Source organism: Balaenoptera acutorostrata, chromosome 20, assembly GCF_949987535.1.
Source record: "Balaenoptera acutorostrata chromosome 20, mBalAcu1.1, whole genome shotgun sequence".
In the NCBI taxonomy this organism is placed as follows: domain Eukaryota; kingdom Metazoa; phylum Chordata; class Mammalia; order Artiodactyla; family Balaenopteridae; genus Balaenoptera; species Balaenoptera acutorostrata.
In genome coordinates, this window is record NC_080083.1 from 24,420,531 (window position 1) to 24,443,574 (window position 23,044).

Consider the following 23,044-nt stretch of genomic DNA (forward strand, 5'->3'; position numbering starts at 1 on the left):
AATTATGCCCACTTGAGACAAAGATTATACTTTAGTAAAGCAGACCCTTTAGGAAACTTATAGTGCAGTTGTAACCTGGTCACAAAACCACCTGGTACATTCCTGAAAGCTGTTATTACATTTTATGGACTTACATTACTTCAAATACTCTAATAGTCCCATGTGGGCTTAAAAAAAGATAACATTTTTTTAAACTCAATTTGTTTCTGCTTACTTTAGTCCTTCTAGACATATCCCTTATAAGAACAGTGCATTAGTATAAGCACCTTTTATGTCAATCAATACACATTATGAGTTTTATCAAATGATATAAAACATTCACTTGATTTTTTTTAGTGGATATTTCTTTGGAATAAGTTGCTACTTGTTGATACTGTTTCCCTGAAAATCAGTACAATGACAGTTGGGCTATCCACTTTTTAATTAATAAAACACTGAAACTATAGTATTCTACATCAATATTATAAACACATGCTTTTTCTGAAATTCTTGAAAAGTATGTTTTGAAGCTCTAGAAGCTCTCTGGCCAATATGGTATAGCTGGAAAAGCACTGAACCTGGCATTTTTCACTAATTCAACAAGTACTTATTGTGCATTTATGTCCCAAGATGAGGCACAGTTGGTTGCTGAGAATGTAAAAATGTCTAATACATGTTTAGGGAAGGAGACAGATAGATAAACAGGCTACTCCAATACAATGAGATATATGCTATAATAGAGATAAGTATAAAGTGCTATGGGTTTCCTAAGGAGTAAATAACTCTAGTTGGAGAAATAAAAAAAGTCTTCATAAAGGACATGACCTTTTCAACTAGGTTTTGATTGGTAAACTTGCCAAATGAATTGTATGGTAACTTGTATGCCAAGGCAAAGAATAATGAAAGGATATGGTACATTTAACAGTTTAATAGTGAGATGTTTATATTTAATAGTGAGAATTTTACTGGATACAGGTAGGCATAAGGATGAAAAACCAAGTCTTAAGGTTTTAAATGTAGGTGGTATCAAGACATGAAGGTGCATTTAGTAGCTATGTGACATTAGACAAGAAATTTCGTCTTTCACAACCTGTTTAATATATGTAGAAAAGGTTTATAAATGACAAAATAGGATACAAATGTACTTTTGCTTCAAATGGTTTCTTAAAATTCAAGGCATTAAGAGAAAAAATAATCAACTGAGGTAAAAATATTTATTTTCCTGAAATTAAGCCTAATGAACTAAAAGGCAAGAATTTTAAAACAAATATTCAGGCTCCCCTAGAAACTATTTGCTGAATATTAAAATAAAACAAACAGGTCAATCAACAGGGAGAGACAAAGTAAGTAGATGAAATGCTTCAAGAACAATTTCCAGTGAAATCTGATACCAAGTACCAGTGGGATTTCTAGGCAGAGAAGGGCAGTAGGTTAAACAGAGAACTGAATCATTCAGTTTGAAGAGAAACAACTGCAGAATATCATTCTGAAATGATGGGGAGGGGAGTGGGTGATGTGTTCTAGGACTTAAATCCAGCTGTTGCAGTCATGTCATCAGCATATGTAAATCTGAACTCAAATGCAAGCTGGTCTGCTTATGTTTAAATGAGCTAATGTGAGTAAACAAGACACTTGAGAAAAGTCCAACTTCTAGATTGGTTAGGGCAGATAATGGTTAGCTGTGGGTCTTCTGGCTGAACTGAAAACCTGTCAAATGGCCATATTTTCATGATTTTACTCTTAACCTGTGTTCTTCTATTTGAATTATCTGAATTTTATTTGTACAGCTTCACAGGAAAAAACTATTATATGGTTAAACTAATTATAATTTCACAAATAGAGAACATAAAATGTTAAATTAGATTATAAATAATCTAATAATTATAGTGTTTATAAATTTAAAGTGTTGATGTCCTGTGAAATTATGGTATAAAATGGTGATTTAAAAACTAGTTCCACAAAGCACAAATCTTAATGGACCAGAATCTTTAGAAAAAAGAGTATTGTAATTAAATATTACTGTTAGTTGGTGTGAATTCTTTAGTAGCACGAACACAGTTTGTTTTAACTCTTCTTAAATGGTTTGCTTTTTACCCATAAAATCATCATTTAGGTTCTGATGTTCACAAGATAAAATTTTATTGTTTGGTGGTGAGCTTCTATAAACATTTACTGAGCACTCTGTTGTACACTCACTGACCAATCATAAATCTTTAAACTTTAGCAAATATCGAGTTTTATTTTGGGTTTCATTTATTCCATTGACTCTTTCAACTTACACTTCTGACATCTATCACTGAAAATATACCAGTTCCCAGGGTTCTAGTGAAATAAAATTCCATCAAATTTATTTTAAGGAATAAAGTAGCAAGACTAGCTCTACATATAGTCCTGGTCAGAGATAATATTACAGTAATATTACATTAAATTTCACTCCACTTACCTACCTAGGGCCTGGTTTAAGGCCCTGTATGCTTGAATTTCGTACCATTGACGACCTGGTAAAAGACCTCTTAATTTTGAATGCTGGTCATTATATTGTCGCTTTAGTTCAACCTAATAATTTAAAAAAAATAAAAAAAAAAATATAGTAGATAATTAAAGCTCATTTAAAAACTCATTAACTTCTAACATTTTGAGTATCATTTAATTAGGGTAGAAAGATTTGTTTTTCAGTACTAAACTTTTTTCAGTTCATTTAAAACATTTCTATTCATCTTTACATTTCCTAAATGCCTACATGAACTTAATTAATTAGCTGTGTGATGTCAATCAGTTTTATTGAGAAATAATTTATATATGACAAAAATCATAAACTTTCAATGTACATGTAGATAAATTTTAATAAATGTATAGTCATGTAACCACCACCACAATCATAATTTAGAATATTTTCACTACCTAAAAACTCCTTCCTATCCCTCTTCAATTTCCTTTATTGCTGACCCTGTCAACCAATGGTCTACTTTCTGTTTTGCCTTTTTTAGAATTCTACGTAAATGTTACTATACAGTATGTAATCATTTGTGTCTGTCTTTTTTCATTTAGCATAATGATTTTGGAATTCATTCATGTTGAAACACACATCAATAGTTCATTATTTTATGTTTATCCAGCCTGATAATCTCTGTTTTTTAATTGGGATGTTTAGACCATTTACATTTAATGTTAATTATTGTTATGATTTGGTTTAAATCTACAGCATAGAATACACATTCTTCTCTTCTCAAGTGCACATGGAACATTCTCCAAGATAGATTATATGTTGGGCCACAAAATAAGTCTTAAGAAATTTAAGACTGAAATTACATCAAGTATCTTTTCCAACCACAATGGTAAGAAATTAGAAATTAATAACATGAGGAAAATTGAAATATTCACAAATACATGGAAATTAAAGAACATGCACCTGAACAACCAATGGGTCAAAGAAGAAATCAAGAGAGAAATCAAATAGTATCTTGAGGGACATCCCTGGTGGTCCAGTGGTTGAGAATTCGCCTTCCAACGCAGGTGACACGGGTTCGATCCCTGGTTGGGGAACTAAGATCCCACATGCCACAGGGCAACTAAGCCCGCGTGCCGCAAGTACTGAGTATGCGCCCGCAACTAGAGAGCCCATGCTGCAACTACAGAGTGCATGTGCTCTGGAGCCCACGCACTGCAACTAGAGAGAGAAGCGCGAGTGCCGCAATGAAGAGACCGCATGCTGCAATGAAAGATCCCACATGCCGCAAGGAAGATCCCATGTGCCACAACTAAGACCCGATGCAGCCAAAAATAAAATAAATAAATATTTTTAAAAAAGTATCTCAATACAAATGAAAATGGAAACACAACAAACCAAAACTATGGGATGTAACAAAAGCAGTTCTAAGAGAGAAGTTTATAGCAAAAAATGCCTACATTAAGAAAAAACAAAGATTTCAGATAAACAACATAACTTTACATCTTAAGAAACTAGAAAAAAGAACAAGCAGTAGAAGGAAGGAAACTACTAAGATGAGAGCAAAAATATATGAAACAGACCAGAAAAAACGACAAAAAAAAAATCAATGAAACTAAGAGTTGTTTTTTTAAAGATAAATAAAAGTGATAAACTTTTGCTAATTAATTAAATAAAAATAAGGACTCAAATAAAATTGCAAATGAAAGCATAGATTACAGCTGATACTACAGAAATACAATGAATCCTAAGAGACTACTATGAACAATTATATGTGAAAAAAATGGATAACTTAGAAGAAATGGATAAATTCCTAGAAACAATCAACCTACCAAGAATAATCATAAAGATATAAAATATCTGAACAGACCTATAACAAGTAATGACATTAAAGCAGTAATCAAAAACCTCCCAAACAAAGAAAAGCTCAGGACCAGATAACTTCATTGGTGAGACTGAAATTCTACTAAGCATTTAAGGAAGAATTGACACCAGTTCTTCTCAAATGCTTCTGAAATACTGAAGAGGAGGGAACACTTCCAAACTTGTTTTAAGAGGTCAGCATTATTCTCATAACAAAGCCATGTAGGGACTTTAAGAGAAAATTACAGGCCAATATCCTGATAAACATAGTGGCAAAAATTCTCAGTAACAACAACAACAACAAAACTGAATTCAACAGCACAGTAAAAGGATCATACACCACGATCAAGTGGGATTTATCCCTGAAATACACATTGGTTCAACATACATAAATCAATAAATGTGATACACCACTATAACAAAATGAAGGCTAAAAATCATATTATCTCAATAGATGCAGAAAAAGCACTTGACAAAATTCAACATCCTTTCGTGATAAAAATTCTCAAAAATTAGGCATAGAGGAAACATACCTCCATATACTAAAGGCCATATAGACAAGCCCACAGAAACATCACACTTAATAGTGAAGAGCTAAAAGCTTTTCCTCTAAGGTGAGGAATGAGACAGAGATGCCCACTCTTACCACTTCTATTCAACAAGGTATTAAAAGTCTTAGCCAGAGCAATTAGGCAAGAAAAAGTAATAAAAGGCATCCAAAACAGAGAAGAAGAACTAAAATTGTTTGTTTGCAGATACATGATCTTATATGTAGAAAAGCCTAAAGAGCCACCAAAAAACTCTTAGAACTAATAAATGAATTCAGTAACGTTGCAGGATACAAAAATCAGTTGTGTTCCTACACACTAACAACAAACTATCCAAGAAATTAGGAAAACAATCCCATTTATGATAGCATCAAAAAGAATAAAATACTTTAGAATAAATTTAACTAAGGAGGTGAAAAATCTTTACACTAAAAACTATAAAACACTGATGAAAGAAATTGAAGAAACACAAATAAAACAGGAAAGATCCTGTTTATGGATTGGAATAATTAGTATTGTTAAAATGTCCTTATTACCCAAAGTGATCTACAGATCCAGTAAAACCTCTATCAAAATCCAAGTGACATTTTTTACAGAAATAGAAAAAAGAATTCTAAAATTTGTATGGAACCACAAAAGATCCTGAATAGCCAGAGCAATGTTAAGAAGGAAGAACAAAGCTGGAGGCAACACATTTCCTGATTTCAAACTATATTATAAAACTTTAGTAATCAAAACAGTACGGTACTGGCATAAAATCAGACACTCAGGCCAATGCAACAGAAGAGAGAATTCAGAAATATACCCATGCATATATGGTTAACTTACCTTTGACAAGGGCACCAAGAACAGACAATGGGGAAAGATAGTCTCTTTAGGAATGGCGGTGGGAAAACTGGATATCTGCATGCCAAAGAATGAAACTGGATTCTTATCTTATACCATATATAAAAATCAACTCTAAATGAACTAAAGATTTAAATGTATGCTCTGAGACCATAACACTCCTAGAAGAAAACAGGAAAAAGTTCCTTGGTCTCAGCAATGATTTTTTTGTATATGACACCAAAAGCACAGGCAACAAAAGCAAAAATAAACAAGTGGGACTACATTAAACTAAAACACTTCTGCACAGAAAAAGAAACAATCAACAAAATGAAAAGACAACCTATGAACAGGAGAACCATAACGTGATAAGAGGTTTATATCCAAAATATATAAGGAACTCATGCAAAACCAACACCCCGCCCCACAAAAAAAAAAAAAAGGAAAAAACAAAAGAAAACCTGATTAAAAAATGAGCAGAAGTCCTGAATAGACATTTTTTCAAAGAAGACATACAAATGGCCAATGGGTATATGAAAAGGTGTTTAACATCACTAATCATCAGGGAAATGCAAATTAAAACAACAATGAGATATCACCTAATACTTGTTAGGATGGCTATTATCAAAAAGACAAGAGATGACAAGTGTCCGCAAGGGTATGGAGTAAAAGGAACACTTATACACTGTTGGTGGGAACGTAAATTGGTATAGCCATTATGGAAAATGGTATGGACGTTCCCCAAAGAATTAAAAATAGAACTACCATATAATCCAGCAATCCCACTGCTGGGTATATATCTAAAAGAAATAAAATCACTGTCTTGAAGAGATGTGTGTAGTTTTATGTTCATTGCAACATTCTTCACATTGGCAATATATGAAAACAACCTGTATTATTGATGAATGAATGAATGGGTAAAGAAAATGTAAAATATATATACACATACACACACACACACACACGCATGCGTATATGTAATGGAATATTATTCAGGCATAAAAAGGAAATCCTGCCATTTGCAACTACATGGATGAACCTGGAGTATATTATACTAAGTGAAACAAGACAGACAGAGAAACACAGCCATGACCTCACTTATACATGGCATCTAAAACTGTTAAACACATTGAACCCAAGAGTACAACGGTGGTTGGCAGTAGGTGAGGGGTGGAGGAAATGGGGAGATACTGGTTAAAGAGTGTAAATTATCAGTGACTTTTGGTTATAAGATGAGTAAGTTCTAGGATTTGAATGTATAGCATGGTGACTATACTCAATAGTAATGTATTGTATACTTGAAATATGCTAAGACCTTAAGTGTTCTCATCATACGCTGAAAAAATGGTAACTATGTGAGGTGATGGTTGTGTTAATTAACCTGATTACAGTAATTTTACAATATATATTAAGTCACCACATTTTACACCTTAAATATATATAATTTTTATTTGTCAATTATATCTCAAAGAAATGGGGTGGGGGGCGGGGAAAGAGGTCCATACAGTGTTGTGGCAAACTTTCTGCTGGCCTTGATCCTGGTTTTGGAAAGATGGACCTCTTATTTCCCTAGTAAAAACCTTTCATGGCCTCAAAATACCATAAATAACATTGAAAGCCAAATGAAAACCTGGAGAAAAAGTTCTGTTAACTAATATACAATGAACTCATACACAATGAATGACAAAATCTAACTACTAAAAGTAAATAATCTGTGAGAAAGCAAGTCATCAAAGATGAATGATAAATGGCTGGTAACCCACATGAAACGATGCTCAACTTTACTAGTAAACCAAGAAATGCAAATTTAACATTTCCATTGTTTTTGTCTGTAGAATACTGACAAATATTTACCAAATGTATTTATATTTTCCAATAAGTACAGATAGATAATATGTACGAGAATATTCATTGCATCTTTGTATTGAAGAAAATTAAGAAACAACCTAAATGTACATCAAGTGGATCAATGAAATATACTACAATTATTCTGAGATAAATATTGGGCTATTATATAGAAAGAAATAGATCTATATGTTTTGACATAGAAATTTAGCCAAGATATATATTTTAAATAAAAAATCAAGTAAAACACAAACACACAATACAAATGGCCAGGTGTCATGTTAGGAATAAGGACCACAATATAGAGCAATACCAATTTTAAACTAGCCCCCAAAAAGACTTAAACCAAACTCTAACAAGAACCACAGGGGAAACAGAATTTAAAGACTGTACTTTGAGCTTTTCCCAGATCTCCCCTAATATATTGTCAAATCGTGTCCATATAAGTTCAAGATGATTACCTACTAATTGAACTGCCTACAAAAACAAAAGTATATTTTTGTTTCTATACAATAGAAATTACTAGAAAGACGATCCATAATCAAGGAAAAACAGGCAGTCAATAGAAACCAATCTAGAAAGGGCTCAGCTATTGGAATTAGCAGACAAAGACTTTAAAGTAGCTGTTATAAATATATTTAAATAACTTAAAAACATATGGTTTAACGACTGAACTTTGGAGAATCTCAGCAGAGAAATGGAATTACAAAAAAGACCCAAATAGAAATTCTACAACTGAAAAACACAATAACTTAAAAAAAATTCATTGGATGGGTTTAACAGCATATTGGAGAAAGCAGAGGAATTAGTCAGTAAATCTTAAGACAGATCAATAGAAATAATGAAACACATCAACTGGAGCAAAATAACTTCATACACACCAAAGACACTGGTTGGTGTAAAAGAATCAAAGCATAAAAAAGCAGTCAGAGGGACTTCCCTGGTGGCACAGTGGTTAAGAATCCGCCTGCCAATGCAGGGGACACATGTTCAAGCCCTGGTCCGGGAAGATCCCACATGCCTCAGAGCGACTAAGCCCATGCACCACAACTACTGAGCCTGCGCCCTAGAGCCCATGAGCCACAACTACTGAAGCCCGCGTGCTTAGAGCCCGTGCTCTGCAACAAGAGAAGCCACTGCAATGAGAAGCCCATGCACTGCAACGAAGAGTAGCCCCTGCTCGCTGCAACTAGAGAAAGCCCATGCACAGCAATGAAGACCCAACACAGCCAAAAATTAAATAAATAAATAAATAGCAGTCAGTGATGATCTAGACAAATTTAAAAATCAGAGTTGAAACAGTGCTAATGCATTTGATACAATATTTATTGACTCAAATGCTTCACTGTTAAAGGACATCAAGAATTTCTCACTTTTCCGAGTGACCGAATCTACGTTCATTTTCTATCTAGGTAATAACACACAGAGACTGTGTTAAATTAAACTTCTGCTTCTTTTCTGGAACAGAAATCATAATAAATTCTGCTATCTAGTCCTTGAGTTTGATACTATAATCATATCCCTTTCAAAAAGACTCATAATTAATTACAGGGCATAAAACTACATTCCTATTAAAAGAAATGTCACACCAAAGGGTACCACATACCCAGCCTTCATCTGGTCTTCATAAAAATCTTTAAAATTACATCATCTCAAAAGTGAACTACTTTTATACAAGGTCAGAATGTATGGTATACACAAATCAGATTGACCTATTCAAATATATAAGTTAATGAGCTTTTTCCTGTAAAAAGCTCTCCTGTAAAAAATGAGTTGTTTTTTTTTTTTACTGAAGTATAGTTAATTTACAATGTTGTGTTAGAAAATGCAAGTTTTGAGTGAAAGAAAATTATGTATTATGATTTCACATTTTTCATACACTAACTGAATGAAAAAAGGGAGTTATGTTTTAAGCTGCTCTCAAGAATGCTATAGAGTCAATTATGCCTCAATAAAGCTTAAAAAAAAGAAACTAAATAAAAAAGAATGCTATAGAAACATTAAAAATATGCATTTAAAGTATAAAAATTGATATAATGAAAAGAAGAAATTTTTGGTAACTTAAAAAAAATACTAATTCCATTCAATATTTATAGTTTTGGCTGTGTGTAAGGTATCTGTGATACGCACTAGGAATACAAAGACAAGTTAAAAATATTTTCTGCCCAGCAAGAGATTACAAGAACAGAAACAAATGAGTACAAATGGCCATCAAGTAAATATAAGTGCTAAAATATTAACTTTGATTACAGTGTATAAAAGTAAGAGGAGTTGAGAAATGAAGACATGCTATGAATTTGATACAAGAGTAATGAGGGCCTTACCTGGAAAGCCAAAGGGAATGGAAAAGAGACCCAGTTCATAACACATTGTGGAGTTACAGAACTTAAGTGACAAAGTAGATCTGGGTTTATTAAAGGGGGAAAAGTCAAAAATGACTCCAAAGTTTCCAGCCACTGAGAGAAGGAATCCAGTAACCCATCAAGAGATGACAAAAAGAAAAGTATGTTTAAGGAAGAAGATAAACTTGGCTCAAGCCATGTTAAAGAAATAATTTCTAAACCAAGAATAGAAATTGATAATGAGTTAGCTAATCAGAAAGTCAAAATTGTAAAAGTGGGGAACCAAAGATCTTAATAATAAATGATAACAGTATCTGTCTAGCTGCTATAACATTCCATGCACAGTGCAGTGCTTAATAGGTATTATTATCTCATTTAATCCTCATAACAATCTTAAAAAGTAGGTACTGTTGCCTCATTTTACAGATCAGAAAAATAAGTTTAAAAAAATTGAGTAACATGTGGAAGGTGACCCAGTATGTAAGTAGTAAAGCTGGGATTTGAATCTAGTCTGTCTGTCTCCAGAGCTTGCTCTCTTAAGAGTAAAAACCCCAGAGTCAGGACACCCTACAGCTTCTCTGAGTGAGATCTTAGGTAAGTCAATTCTATTGTGGCTTTCTCCTATTTAAAAATGGAATGAGTATTAAAATCTAATTAAAATAAAAAATGGTTCTCAAATTTAATGACGACAATTTATTCACATAACAAACTGCTAGCATTGTAAGTTCACAAATTGACTATAATTCCTAGCAACTAGTTAATCCAATGTGAAACAGTAGGAATTGTTCTTTTCAGTCAGTCAGCTTTTAAAGATCCCCTATGTGGTATTCCTGGGCAAGTATTTATTAAATAGTATATTTTTGTAGTATAAGCCTAATCAAAGATATAAAGTTGTTTTCTTGAAAAAATTTCAGACTTTCAAGATAAATTAACAATTTACAGCTTTAAGAAGTTGTAAAACTACTTAAGAGAAAACAAAATCTCTTCAAAACACTCTATAATACTATTAACCTTCTGACATATATATATATATAAGTACACTTCTGACAAGTAGCTTTCAGATTGGTATATAAGACATTTTATTTTATATCCCCTCAAAAGAACCTGTAAAATTTCTAAATTAAAACTTTATAACTTGACTATAAAGTAAACTTTCCTTTAAGCGTCATAGAATATGCTTTTTAAAGTAGTACAGTGAATAATATGGTACCACAGGAAATATTAGGTAATATTAAAAAAATAATTTCTGACAATTCAGCAATAAAGTATATTAAAATATTTAGAGATTAGAAGACTACTTAAAAATTCTATCCAACTATACATTTCCTACCTATCTCTCAAAATGTAACTAAGCATTTCTCTATATTAACATTATTTCCCCTCCCCCAAATTTGCATTTATCCTTTGTCAGACATAATAGCTTAAGGATTTTCAAAATTTACTGTACCACGTTGAAACAAATACTTTATAATGATCACTCTGCCTATGACAACAGTTGCTTTAGGAAATATTAGTTATAAATGAAATATTTGCAGGTAATATAGCAAATATTAGATTAAATGAACAAAATTCTCTCTCCTTGGTCTTTTATTTTTCATTAAAATGAATGAACTTTTATGTATGACTACATTATTTCAACTTCCTGCAAATTTTCAAATAATTTTTACAATCCAAATGGCCTTTAAAATACTGCCAATATTTTACCTAGGGAAATTATTTGAGGTAAAAAGTAAAGGAAAAAAAAAACTTTTGAAAGTAAATATATATAAAGGCTAACTTTGAAATATTTTTTATTATATAAAGAAGCAGATTTTTAAAAATAAATTTAAAAATTGTCTTTGGGTGAACACATTTAATTAGGGAAAGCAAAACTAAGGGTTTGGAAAAGGTAGAAAGACAGTACACCTCTTTTTAATGACATCAGAATCTATTTCATTGTACACTTAGGAATTATCAGGTACGAAAATCAATGCCCAATTTAAAATGACATAAAGCATATGTGAAAAAGCCAGTTTCTCCTGCCAGCAAATAGCCTAAATGTTAAGTAAACCAAAGGCTAGAAGGGATGAGTTGAAATGTCAAAAGACAACATTTTACTTTTACCTGCTCATCCTTATAAACAGACTCTCATCCCTCAGGCATGCTTTCCAAACAAATAGTTTCAATGTGCAGCAGCAAAAGGCCCATGGCAAGCTCTGCCATCTTGTAACTGTCAAAGAGATTAGTCTTTGATCTATTTGGGAGGTCATGTCCACATTCACATTAGCTATACAGTCTAATAGCATTATACCTGTTGACCAATGCTTCTTTAATGCCTAATGAGACAGACATTTTATGTTATGGAAGTTAACTGTGAATGTTTTTTCTAAGTTTTGACAGAAAGTAAACACCATAAAGTAAGCTCAAGTGTGGTTTGGAAAGATGATCTTTTAAACCAGTTAATATTACTTTTCAAATATATTTTACAAGGCTTTTCCCAAAATAGAAGGCTATATTTAATTGTACACTCTGGAAGGAGTTTAAACCACTTGCTCCCCATCCCCAATAAATTAGTGTATGTGTAATTTTGGAGGAGTATGTGAACAGCAGGGAGAAGGCAAACTATTTTATCAAAGGTTGCAAACTGAAGGCCCATGCCAACTCTCAACTAGCTCACTCATTTAAATAATCTATTTAACTCCTGTAGCAGCTTGTGTTTGTAACCCATTGGTTCAGATGCTACACTGATTCACAAAACTTTTTTTCAAAACTGGAGTTCAACATTCACACAAAATGAAAAACACCCTTAATATGGTAGTTTCTAGACAGCTGAAAATATCTCTGCATCACAGGCTAACCTGATATAAGTAGAGATGAGATCCTGAATAGCAAAGATAGATAATCAAGACTGAAGTGGGACTTAGGGAATTATGTTAAAATACCCATATAGCATTCAAGCAGAAGTTATATGGGTTTGGATTCTGATTTTAACATTACAAAATGCTTGAGATCAAACAGTAAGTTCCTTAAGTCCTTCAATGACTCAGTTTTATTGGAGACTGTATAAGTAGTATACTAATGATAGCAGTAGTATATATAAAATAACCAAAAGGATCATACTGTATATGTCAACAAAAAATTTAAGTCACAATTTTGAATATTATTTTTTCCACTTAGTCAAACCCAACAGTTCTGGCTTTAAATAGGTCTGTACAAGAGTAGCCTTTTACAAGTTTCATAAGTAGCTTCTGAAGAAATAAGTGGTGTGATAAATATGAGCTGGAACTATAAATGCATCTCTTTACTACTGCCTCATATGAAAGACGGTGGAATTTGTCCCAATTCGTATACATATGTATTATGATTTCAGTAATAAATGCTTTCCTAAAAGCAATCAATATAGGCAGAATATACTTTTATTTTCTTGTATGTAAGCTTTATGACAAAAGTTCAAGCCTGGAAATAAGACTAAGAACAAATGATCAGCTAAACTTACTAATTAAAAATATTAAGAAAACTTAGTCTCAGAAAAATAAACACATTTGTCTAGCAAACACTCAAGAAGAACAGTTTTATCTTTAGCCAAGGTACAGAACCTAAAATGTAAACATTTATAGCAAACCAAATCTGGAAGACAGAGACTGTGCATTAGACTTTTATTGCTCCATACCATCACAGTGTAAACACTTTTATCAGGGTATCACAATATAAATTCCAATGGTTAGAGTTCTAAACTCAGCATAAGAGCTTGTATATGAAATAAGTTAGCTAGATAAAAGGAATATAGCTGGTTTTATTTCATCTGGCATATTTTCAAAATTTCTGAAACACCAAGTTAACCAAATATAGTATATATATTGTTTTAAATGGGGAAAAATGGGTTTCTGCCAAGAGTTAAGAAGCCAGGCTCCCTTTTAGACTTAAATACACACACACACACACACACTCGAAATGGTTTTCAATTGTTACTTACTCTCCTTGTTACACTACACTAGGAGGTGACCACAGTAATCTACCAAGAAATAAGAATCAAGACATAGTAACAGACATAGTAACTAATATAACTTATCTCACATAGGCTTGAAGGTTGCTTTGAGTAAGACACTTTTTGCAGAGAAACCTGTTATACTTTGTGTCATAAATTGTCAGTGTTGAAATAAACAGCCTAAAAATTTCAAATATAAAAAAAGAACAAAATATATTCCCCTCAAATCAAGCATCTCTTGCTCTCAACATATTCAACCTCAAGTGGTTATAATAGTTTAGCTACTAGCCCAGAATAGTTTATTGGTAACACAGTAACATTCAAGCAATTCTGAATAAAGGCTTTAGATAATAATAATGCAAAAACATCTGTCAGTATGGAGCATTAGATCTTAGTGTTTTTTTTTAAATTATGAAAATAATTTGTCAAGATAAGAGCCCAGGAAAAAAGCAGAAATTAATATTTTTCTATTAAAAGAAAAGAAAGACAGTTAATACTTTAAGACATGCAAGAAACAACAATATATGCTTATTCTGTCAATATATGCTTATTCTGTAAAGGGTTAACTTTAAAATTTTTTTAAAGAAAAATAGGCTTTGTTGCAATTTAGTTAGGCTATCCATAATAAAATATTATACAGATAAACCTGAAAATGCTTAAATTATCATCTCTAGAAAATACTATATATATGTATATATATATATTATTTTTTTTTGAGGAAAGGAGATATAATGGAAAAAGCACACGGCTTAGAGTCAAAGCTTTGACATTTATTAGTTGTTTGACCTTGGGTAAGTCACAGTACCCCATTTAGCTTTCTTTCTCAGTTTCCTCCTCTGTAAATGGAAGAAAATAATTCCTGCCCACATTACCTCATAGAGCTGGTTCAAGAAAGAAATGACAATGGACACAAAACTGTAAAGCATCATATGTTAGAGGTAAGCAGGCTGGAGAGTCATTACTTATCCTGCATTTCTAAAAACCAATATAGGTTTGGGTGGCATGCTGCTGTAATATATTGTTGCATGTAAATGAAACAAGTCATAGGACTGACAGACAACGTAGGCCAACTACCTTAGAGTTCTGACACTTAGATCAACTCTCTCTGAAGGCGCTTAACCTATACTACTAAACATAAGGACACATTATTTTAGGTGACTTAAAAGTTTCTTCAGCTTACAGAGTGGCTACTTTTTCATCATATATCAATGAAAATATGTACATTGGCAGGACTCATAGAGAACAGTATTTAGTTTTGAAACATACCTTTTTCTAAATGACTTCTGCAATTGATCTTAAATTTTCTGAGAAATTATAACTAACATTAGCACTCTTTAATATTCTTCAAAATATTTTTTGACCACTTTGCAACCTATGAGCTGTATTTGAAGAGAACTATATAAAACATGTTAGTGGTGTAATCTACAGAATGAGTACATGATTGTCCTCTATTAGTCTAAATATTATTCCTTACATATATCTTACAGTCTAGAGCTTCCCTTGTTAAAGTCACATACAAGAGCCAAATACTATGAATAAAACCCTTCTAGCAATAATAACTAACAAAATGAAATATTGTCTTACATAAGAAAGCAATGTGAGACTGTATATGGAACCCTAGGCTCTTGAAGGAATGCGCCAATATTTAGAGGTTTTGTTAAGGGGAATGAGTAGTGCTGCATTCAGCAAGTGATAAAGATCTCCACCTGCTCCTATACAACCCTGGAAGATAAGGAGGTCTCTCATGGTAGAGGCTTGTGGATGCGAGAAGATGTAAAACTAAGCACTGAGGCCCTGGAAGGACTCCACAAAAGTTTAGTGGCAATGGCAGGCATAGAAAGTAGAAGCTAATCCCAGTGAGAGGAGGCTCAGACTCAGAGTTCACATGATTAAATACCATTAAAAATGAACATGAGCAAGAGAAAATGTGCACGTAAAAGATTACGTGAGTACTGGAAAACACTGAAAACATACTTAAACATACTTAAAACTCTGTTTATTACCTCCACAGCCCAACAAATGAATTCTGATACTTTTGCCATCTAGATTTTTATATTATTATACCCAAACATCTTTCAAACATAAGTAAATGTTTGATTTTTTAAAAACATTTGTTACTTTCTACCTTTGCAATATTATTGTTAGGAATGTTTGATTCAGAGCTTCTCAAAAGTGAATGTGTGAGCGTGGGAATAAAGCATGTGGGATCATAGCACTTCAAAGTCTCATACTTTATCTTAGAAAGTAATGAAGACTTCTGGTTTCAGGAAGGCAAAAAAATTTTTTTTCTTCTTTCCTTGCCTCTTAAAAACCGACCCCAAATTAAAAGATAAATAAGAAAGAGAAATAGTCTCTATCTTCAATTAAACTAAGACATCTGTAACCTTAAACCCAAACATATGACTGTGAAAAGCAGACTAAATGACTAAGCAGAGAGGAGAAAGTTCAAACCGAAGTACCCACAGAGCTACTGATGGGAAATAAGCCAGTTAGGCCAGCAGGAGTCCAGAAAGGCTGAGGAAATTGATGCATAGGGAAACTGCTGGAGGATATGTACCACAAAGACGAAATAAGAAACAAGAAACAGGAACAAGGTCTGAGATCCAGGAAACTTGGGACCCAACACAGAAGACAAGCAAATCAAATTCCTAGCATGACAGCAAAGGGAAATCTCAGGATATTGACAGTTAAGTGAGTTTAAAGAGCAACTTAAGTCTTGATTGAAGCAGGAGATCAGAAAGCTCCAAAAGGGGTGTCTTCAGGGGGAGAAAAAGAACTGACCTATTATCTGACAGGTCTCATAGGAAAAATGTATTGAGAGGTGTTGCAGATTTATTAAAGATTTCTTTAAAGATATATATATTTAAAATATTTATTTATTTATTTGGTTGTGCTGGGTCTTAGTTGTGGCAGGTGGGCTCCTTAGTTGTGGCTCACCGGCTCCTTAGTTGTGGCAATGAGAACTCTTAGTTGTGGCATGCATGTGGGATCTAGTTCCCTGACCAGGGATCGAACCCGGGCCCCCTGCATTGGGAGCACAGAGTCTTAACCATTGTGCCACTGGAGAAGTCCCTAAAGATATTTTTAAAAGAAAAAATTAAAAAGTTAAAGGAAGGAAGGAAACCATTTGACTACAGTGAACAATATTTTCATAGTCATGATACTGTGAATATTGACTATGGATTTAATAAAAAATTGTGATTTAACGATATTGGGAGGATGTAAGAAGGGCAAGGCGGAGTAAGTGAGCTAAAATCCTATCTCACGTAGGAAGTAAATAGTTAATGTCTAAAATTGATTATATGGATGTATTTAAATACCAGATGAAATAGATAAAAGAAGTGAAAGTCACTGCTTCTCAGAAGCAGGGGCTGGGAAAGGGGTAGAAGCCAAGAGATTGTTAATATAAGAAACCATCTAATGTTTTTAGTATAAATCAGGCTCTTAGTAAAAGTTTTATTGGATTTTTTTTCAACTTGATAAAAAATAACTAAAAAATAAATGTAGATTGTTCATTTTAATTCATGACATACACTTGTATGTTTCACTATATAAAACAATGGTGTTCAACTGAGAGTGATTTTGCCTACCAGAAGATATTGGCACTATCTGAAGACATTTTTGGTTGTCACAACTGGTGAGGGAGAAACACTTGCTACTGGCATCTACAGGTAAGTCCAGAGATGCAGCTAAACATCCTACAATGCACAGGACATCACTCACAACAAAAAATTATCCTGCCCAAAATGTCACTACTGCCAAGCTAGAGAAACCCTGCTATTAAGTAATTTTAAAGAACAAATCTGGTCATTTTGATGTGATAGGAATTACACTATGACTTATTACGTAGCTTACTATATTCCTTGGCACACCGGGATTATCTGTTCCAAAGGTAGAAAGCATAAATTGAACTCATTCCCAAGGTATCAAACCTTAATCTCAGTGAAAAACAGGGAAGACTGATGCTGTAAACACTGAACACTGATGTCTACTACAGTTTATATTATCTTTGACCTTAAGGCTTTATAATTGGGAAAAAACAAGTGACACACTCACCTGAAGCCCATCTATATATCTGCACCCTGTAGGCTTTAAGAGAATCTAAGTAAATTGATTAAAATCTACTACAACTAAAATTCTGCTCTGACGAAAAAAAATTAAAATTATTTTCAGAGAGGTTAAAAAACAATTCCACTGTTTCCCTTGAGGTAGTGCTACTGATTAGGCTCTGTGCCAACAGAATAAGTTAAGTGTCAATCAACCTTACAAGTCCCCAGGGTGATAAATTCACTTTTAAAACCTTCAACCTACTATGAGAGCAAAAGTAAAATATAAAGGTTAAAAATTTCTTGTTCTCACCAAAAAAAGAGATAAACACAGGAAAATAACTTCAGAATTTTTCAAAAGACAAACAAAAGTTTTATTTGCTTTATTAATTATCCAAAGGTTTAACTTGTAGCTATATTCAGGTGTGGCTTTTTTCCTAAGGAAATACAATGATATGAATATTGGAAAGAAAAGGCTATCAATCAGACTTGATGAAAATTTTGTGATTTTAAATGTTTCCTCCCCCAAACCCAGAAAATTCCTTTAAGAAATATGGGAAATTTTTTTTTTTAATTTAAAAATACCTCAGCAATTCATCCATTTATTTTGTATCTTTATATTTGTTTGTTTGTTTTGGAGGAGGGATGGGAACAAAGAGTTTGGTTATCTCATTTTTCTCTGTCCAAGGCAAATTATAAGTTGTCAGTGTAGATGGAATACTTAGATTTAAACTAGATTTTAATTTTTGAATTTCAAGATATACTTAGAACCTGCTTTAATAATACTTCTGGCCAAACTATCTTAAAAAAAAAAAGCTGGAAAAAAAAGTTTTCTGAGGAGGAAAAAAAGGTTTAAATAATGAGGATAAACTTATTCCAGACATTCAGAGGTGATGAGGTTTTTCTTCCATATCTGTGATTTGGCCTGAATGTTTCTAACAATTCCAACAGCAAGTTGCTGGACTCCTAAATGTTAGAGTTTAGTATTACAGCCCTTTAAGTTTATATACACAGCCATTTCCCTTGGGTAGCCACATATTATTATCAGGGCTAGATCCAGGTGGGTTTCTGTATCAGATGCTACACTATAACCGGAACCCCACTACATTCTGACCTCAGGCTCTATTACTGGATCTGGTTTCCCATAGCTTAGAATAAAGTCTCAAATCCTTAAAATGGCACACAGGGCCCTAAATGATTTGGCTCCTTAATAAGTGTCCCAGCCTCTATTCACATGCCATTCTCCCCAACTCACTCTCTTCCTCAGCTTCTTTCAATTCCTGGGAATAGCTATCGTCTTTCACACCTTGGGGCCTTAGCATATGCTGTTCTATCTGCTGAGAATACTCTTATCCATTCTGCTCACCTACATAACTCCTAGCCTTCTTTCCTGTGTCAGCTGAAATATCACTTCCTCAGGAAGTCTTTGTTTACCCCTAAAGACTAGGTCAGGATCCTGTTATACATTCGCATAGTTCCTGTGACTTTTTTCTTACAGTCTTCATCACAACTGCAATTAATTGCTTCTTTATTACTTTAATTTCAACATTCCTCACAAGAGTGTAAGCTCCATGAGACAAGGGGCTATAATCTGTGAATGTATCACCGTGTCACCAGACTATAAAGTACTTGGTACTCTAGCCAGATATTCAAAAAATGGTTGTTTCACTATTCTGAATAGTCTTAATAACTTGAATAGTTTTATAATCTGGCCTTTGATGAGGCCATTCCACTTGATCAAATGTTTGTATGTTTGAATCTCAATGTACACAAGATTCAAATCTCATTTCTCTGAGATTTGAATTTCCACCTATTTTAGGCAAATCACTCAAAGTAAAAGGATATCTGGATGGGAGGTGAAAGGTGTTGCTCAACTTCACTTTCCCTAAGCATTGGAACACCCAGACCCTATCCAACCAAAACATCCTGTTACACGTTCAAGTACTTTACTAAATTATAGACATCATTAGAAGTAGCATCTTGTTTATTTCTGCACTTAACTGTATTTAGTACAAATCAGGCTCTTAGTGAAAGTTTGTTACTGAATGAATAAATGAATGCTAAAACACTCAAGATCATTAACACAATGATAAAAGTGATTCAAAAGGAAAATATGAATCTACTCAAAATTATTAGGAAAGGTTTTTGTTTCTGAAATCAAGTTTGTCTTGATATGCTATAATCCCTTGCATTCCCGCCTTCATTAATCTACTCAGGAATATTCATACTGCTGCCAAAGCAACAAGAATAATGAAGGAACAACATCAGTCTACTTAAAAAGAAATGTCAGATTCAAGAATTCTAATACTGCCATCATCTAATAATATTTTGACACTTGAAAGAACTGGTTTAATGTGCACTCAATTTTATTAATGCTGTTATCCTCTGGGGCAAGCAAGGGATAACAGTCCTTTTCTGAGGTTTATAAAATGCCAAGAATGCATGGTAGCTTATAAATTTATGTGTGTTTGTTATAAAGTCAATAACTAACTTAACAAAATTAAAATAGATGCCAGTATCTTTCAATCATTAATGTAATTTTTCAAAATTGATTAAAAAATAATACACTTAAATAGTCCAGTATCTTCAGAGCTAAAAGAAGTTTCCCAAATGAGAAAAGGAATTCATAATGATTATCATATGCCAATACTGAGATAACTAATCAGATCACTATCGGAATTTTAAATAGTTTCCAAATGAAATCTATTTTGGTGACTCAACATACTATATTACTAAAGCAAGATAATACACAAACATAAAATTTACTATCTTAGTTATTTTAATAATTGTAAGAGCTCTTCTGATATAGAATATTACCATCAAATTTTATTAAACCTGTTATAGAAATCTAAGATACCAACTGGAACATTTTTAAAGCATAAAAATCTTTAGGCACATGCCATGGTTTTATGCATTTTTCTTCAGGGGAAAAGGCACAATACCCATGAAGGGAGAATATTTTTATATACTACTAAACTGTGCTAAGGAATACAAATAAAATGGAATTTTAAACTCTAAATATCATACCTTACAACATCTCACAAATTATGCCCATGCCACCAACTTGAGATGTGGATGCCTGAATTATAAAGTTGAAGGCTGTTATAAGTTTTTATATCATACTAATTAGCCAAAGGATTTGTTTTAGTATACTAAAAGGGCAGAGTTGTTATACTGTGACTTAATTGCATTAAAAGAAAACAACTTTTCTTTTAGTTATATTTTTCCACCAACATCTAATCATATAAAGGCCTTGGTTCATTCTCCTGCCCCTCAAATACTTTGCTTTAGTGCACAGAAAGTTTTCTTTTTAACTATTACACGATTAAGTATGTCCTTATAGAATGATCAGAAGCATCTGGGAAAGGTGGAAGTGAAAAAAATCCTCACCAAGAAAGTTAGCTTAATGCTTGTCCTTCAGAGTGGCCCATTATCAACATTTCACAGTGGGTTTCTTTATTTTCAGGTCCCTGAGGTATGTGCAATAAATTATGACTTGAACTAAACAAGTCACACTTGGCTCCAAAATGAAATTTTCCTACCTCTACTTTCTGGTCCCCAAGGTGGGAAGAGGAAATCCTGGTCACAGCCAAACAAGTCATATTTTTGGCTCTAACATACATTTTCCTGCTTCTCTAAAAGCCTAACTCTGCAGTTGAGACTACAAGAGTCTTAAGTTAGTATTTTAAACTGTATTTTAATTTTTACTTCCATAATCTGTCTCAAATTTAAGAAAAAAATTTAGTATCATAAAATTAAGGTCATTGCCCTCTTTGTCCCACTCAAATCACTTTTCTAACTCGGACACTGACCTTAACTCTTTAAAACAGGAATTCAAATAAAACAATAGAGAAAACAAGACAGAAATAGATTGTTTTGTTTTCATAAGATAGAATATTTCTGGTTCTCATTTATAAATAATTTCCACTTATTTTGCATGACAGACTGAGTACTAATGTAAAAGAAAACTGTAAAGTCCTAATTTATGGTCCAGTAATTTGAAGTATTGTTTTAGGTTTGGAAGAACCACTTATGGAAATCATTTAGTTCATCAATTCATTTTATAGAAAACCAGAATATGGCAGACACACCCTGAGGTGACTCCCAGAGAGTCATGTCTTGTATAATCCTTTCACCTTGAGTGTGAGCAGAACCTGTGACTTGCTTCTAGCCAACAGAATATGGCAAGGGTGATGGGGTAGTCACTCCCTTGATTAGATCATGTTATAAGGCAAAGGTGTGAGGAAGTTACTCCTGTTATTATGTTGTTGTATGAATCCATCTTAGGAGACTGGAGCTAGACAGTATCTTGTTGGCCTTGAATAAATAACCTGCCATGCTGTGAGAGGGCCTGTGAGAAGGCCACATAACAAGGAACTCTGAGTAGCCTGCAGGAGATGAGAGCAGCTCCTGGCTAGATCAGTCCTACAACTATAAGGAACTGAACTCTGCCAACATCCTAAATGAACTCGGAAGAAGACCCCAAGAGCCAGATGAGAAAGCAGCCCAGCCAACAACATTGACTGCAGTTTTGTGGAAACGTGAGCAAAGGACCCAGCTAAGCCACACCTAGGCTCCTGACCCATGGAAACTGTAACATAAGAAATGTGTGCTGTTTTAAGCCACTATGTTTGTGGTAATTTGTAACACAACAATAGAACACTAATATAAAGAGTGACAGCCAGTATAATTAATATACTCTCTCCATTATTATGTCCTACTATGTATTAGGGTGTAAAATGCTATTGGAATTGAGTATTCCCTTCATAACTCCTTTAATGATTTATGATTGTAACAACATACTGTACTGCCTTATTATAAGTCATATTAATGTTTACTACTATCCTAGTCATTATCATCAAATAATGATTACTATCATTATGATGCCTTAATTAAAGAGTCCAGGAATGGAGGGTTGTTGTTTTTTAATAACAATGTCAAGTAAAACAAACAACAAAACCAAATACTATTTTGATAACTTATATTAAATATATTGAACTTTTAGTTTTATTTTAATTAACTTTACTTTAATATTTAGTATGTATTTAATACTTAGTTATATTTAAATATATAAGTATACATATTTAAAACTTTAAATATAAATATATTAAATAATAAACATATTTAATCATTAATTAAATCAATTTATTGAACACTCACTATATTCCAAGGCAATATTTAATTGT

The 23,044-nt window shown here is 33.0% G+C and overlaps 1 protein-coding gene across 8 annotated transcripts in view; it reads right to left on the reverse strand.

Annotated features, from left to right (window-relative positions):
- The window catches only part of BRIP1 (BRCA1 interacting helicase 1), a 208,154-nt gene that overhangs the window by 25,376 nt on the left and 159,734 nt on the right, over nt 1-23,044 (reverse strand). For 7 of the 8 annotated variants that reach the window (XM_057536502.1, XM_057536508.1, XM_057536501.1 and 4 more), the window contains 2 exons: nt 5,665-5,739; nt 2,423-2,535 (listed from right to left, as the gene is read on the reverse strand). In XM_057536502.1, the coding sequence (XP_057392485.1) occupies nt 2,423-2,535; nt 5,665-5,739 (188 nt within the window). The remainder of the gene's footprint in view (nt 1-2,422; nt 2,536-5,664; nt 5,740-23,044) is intronic. The other variant, XM_057536507.1, reaches the window with a different exon arrangement.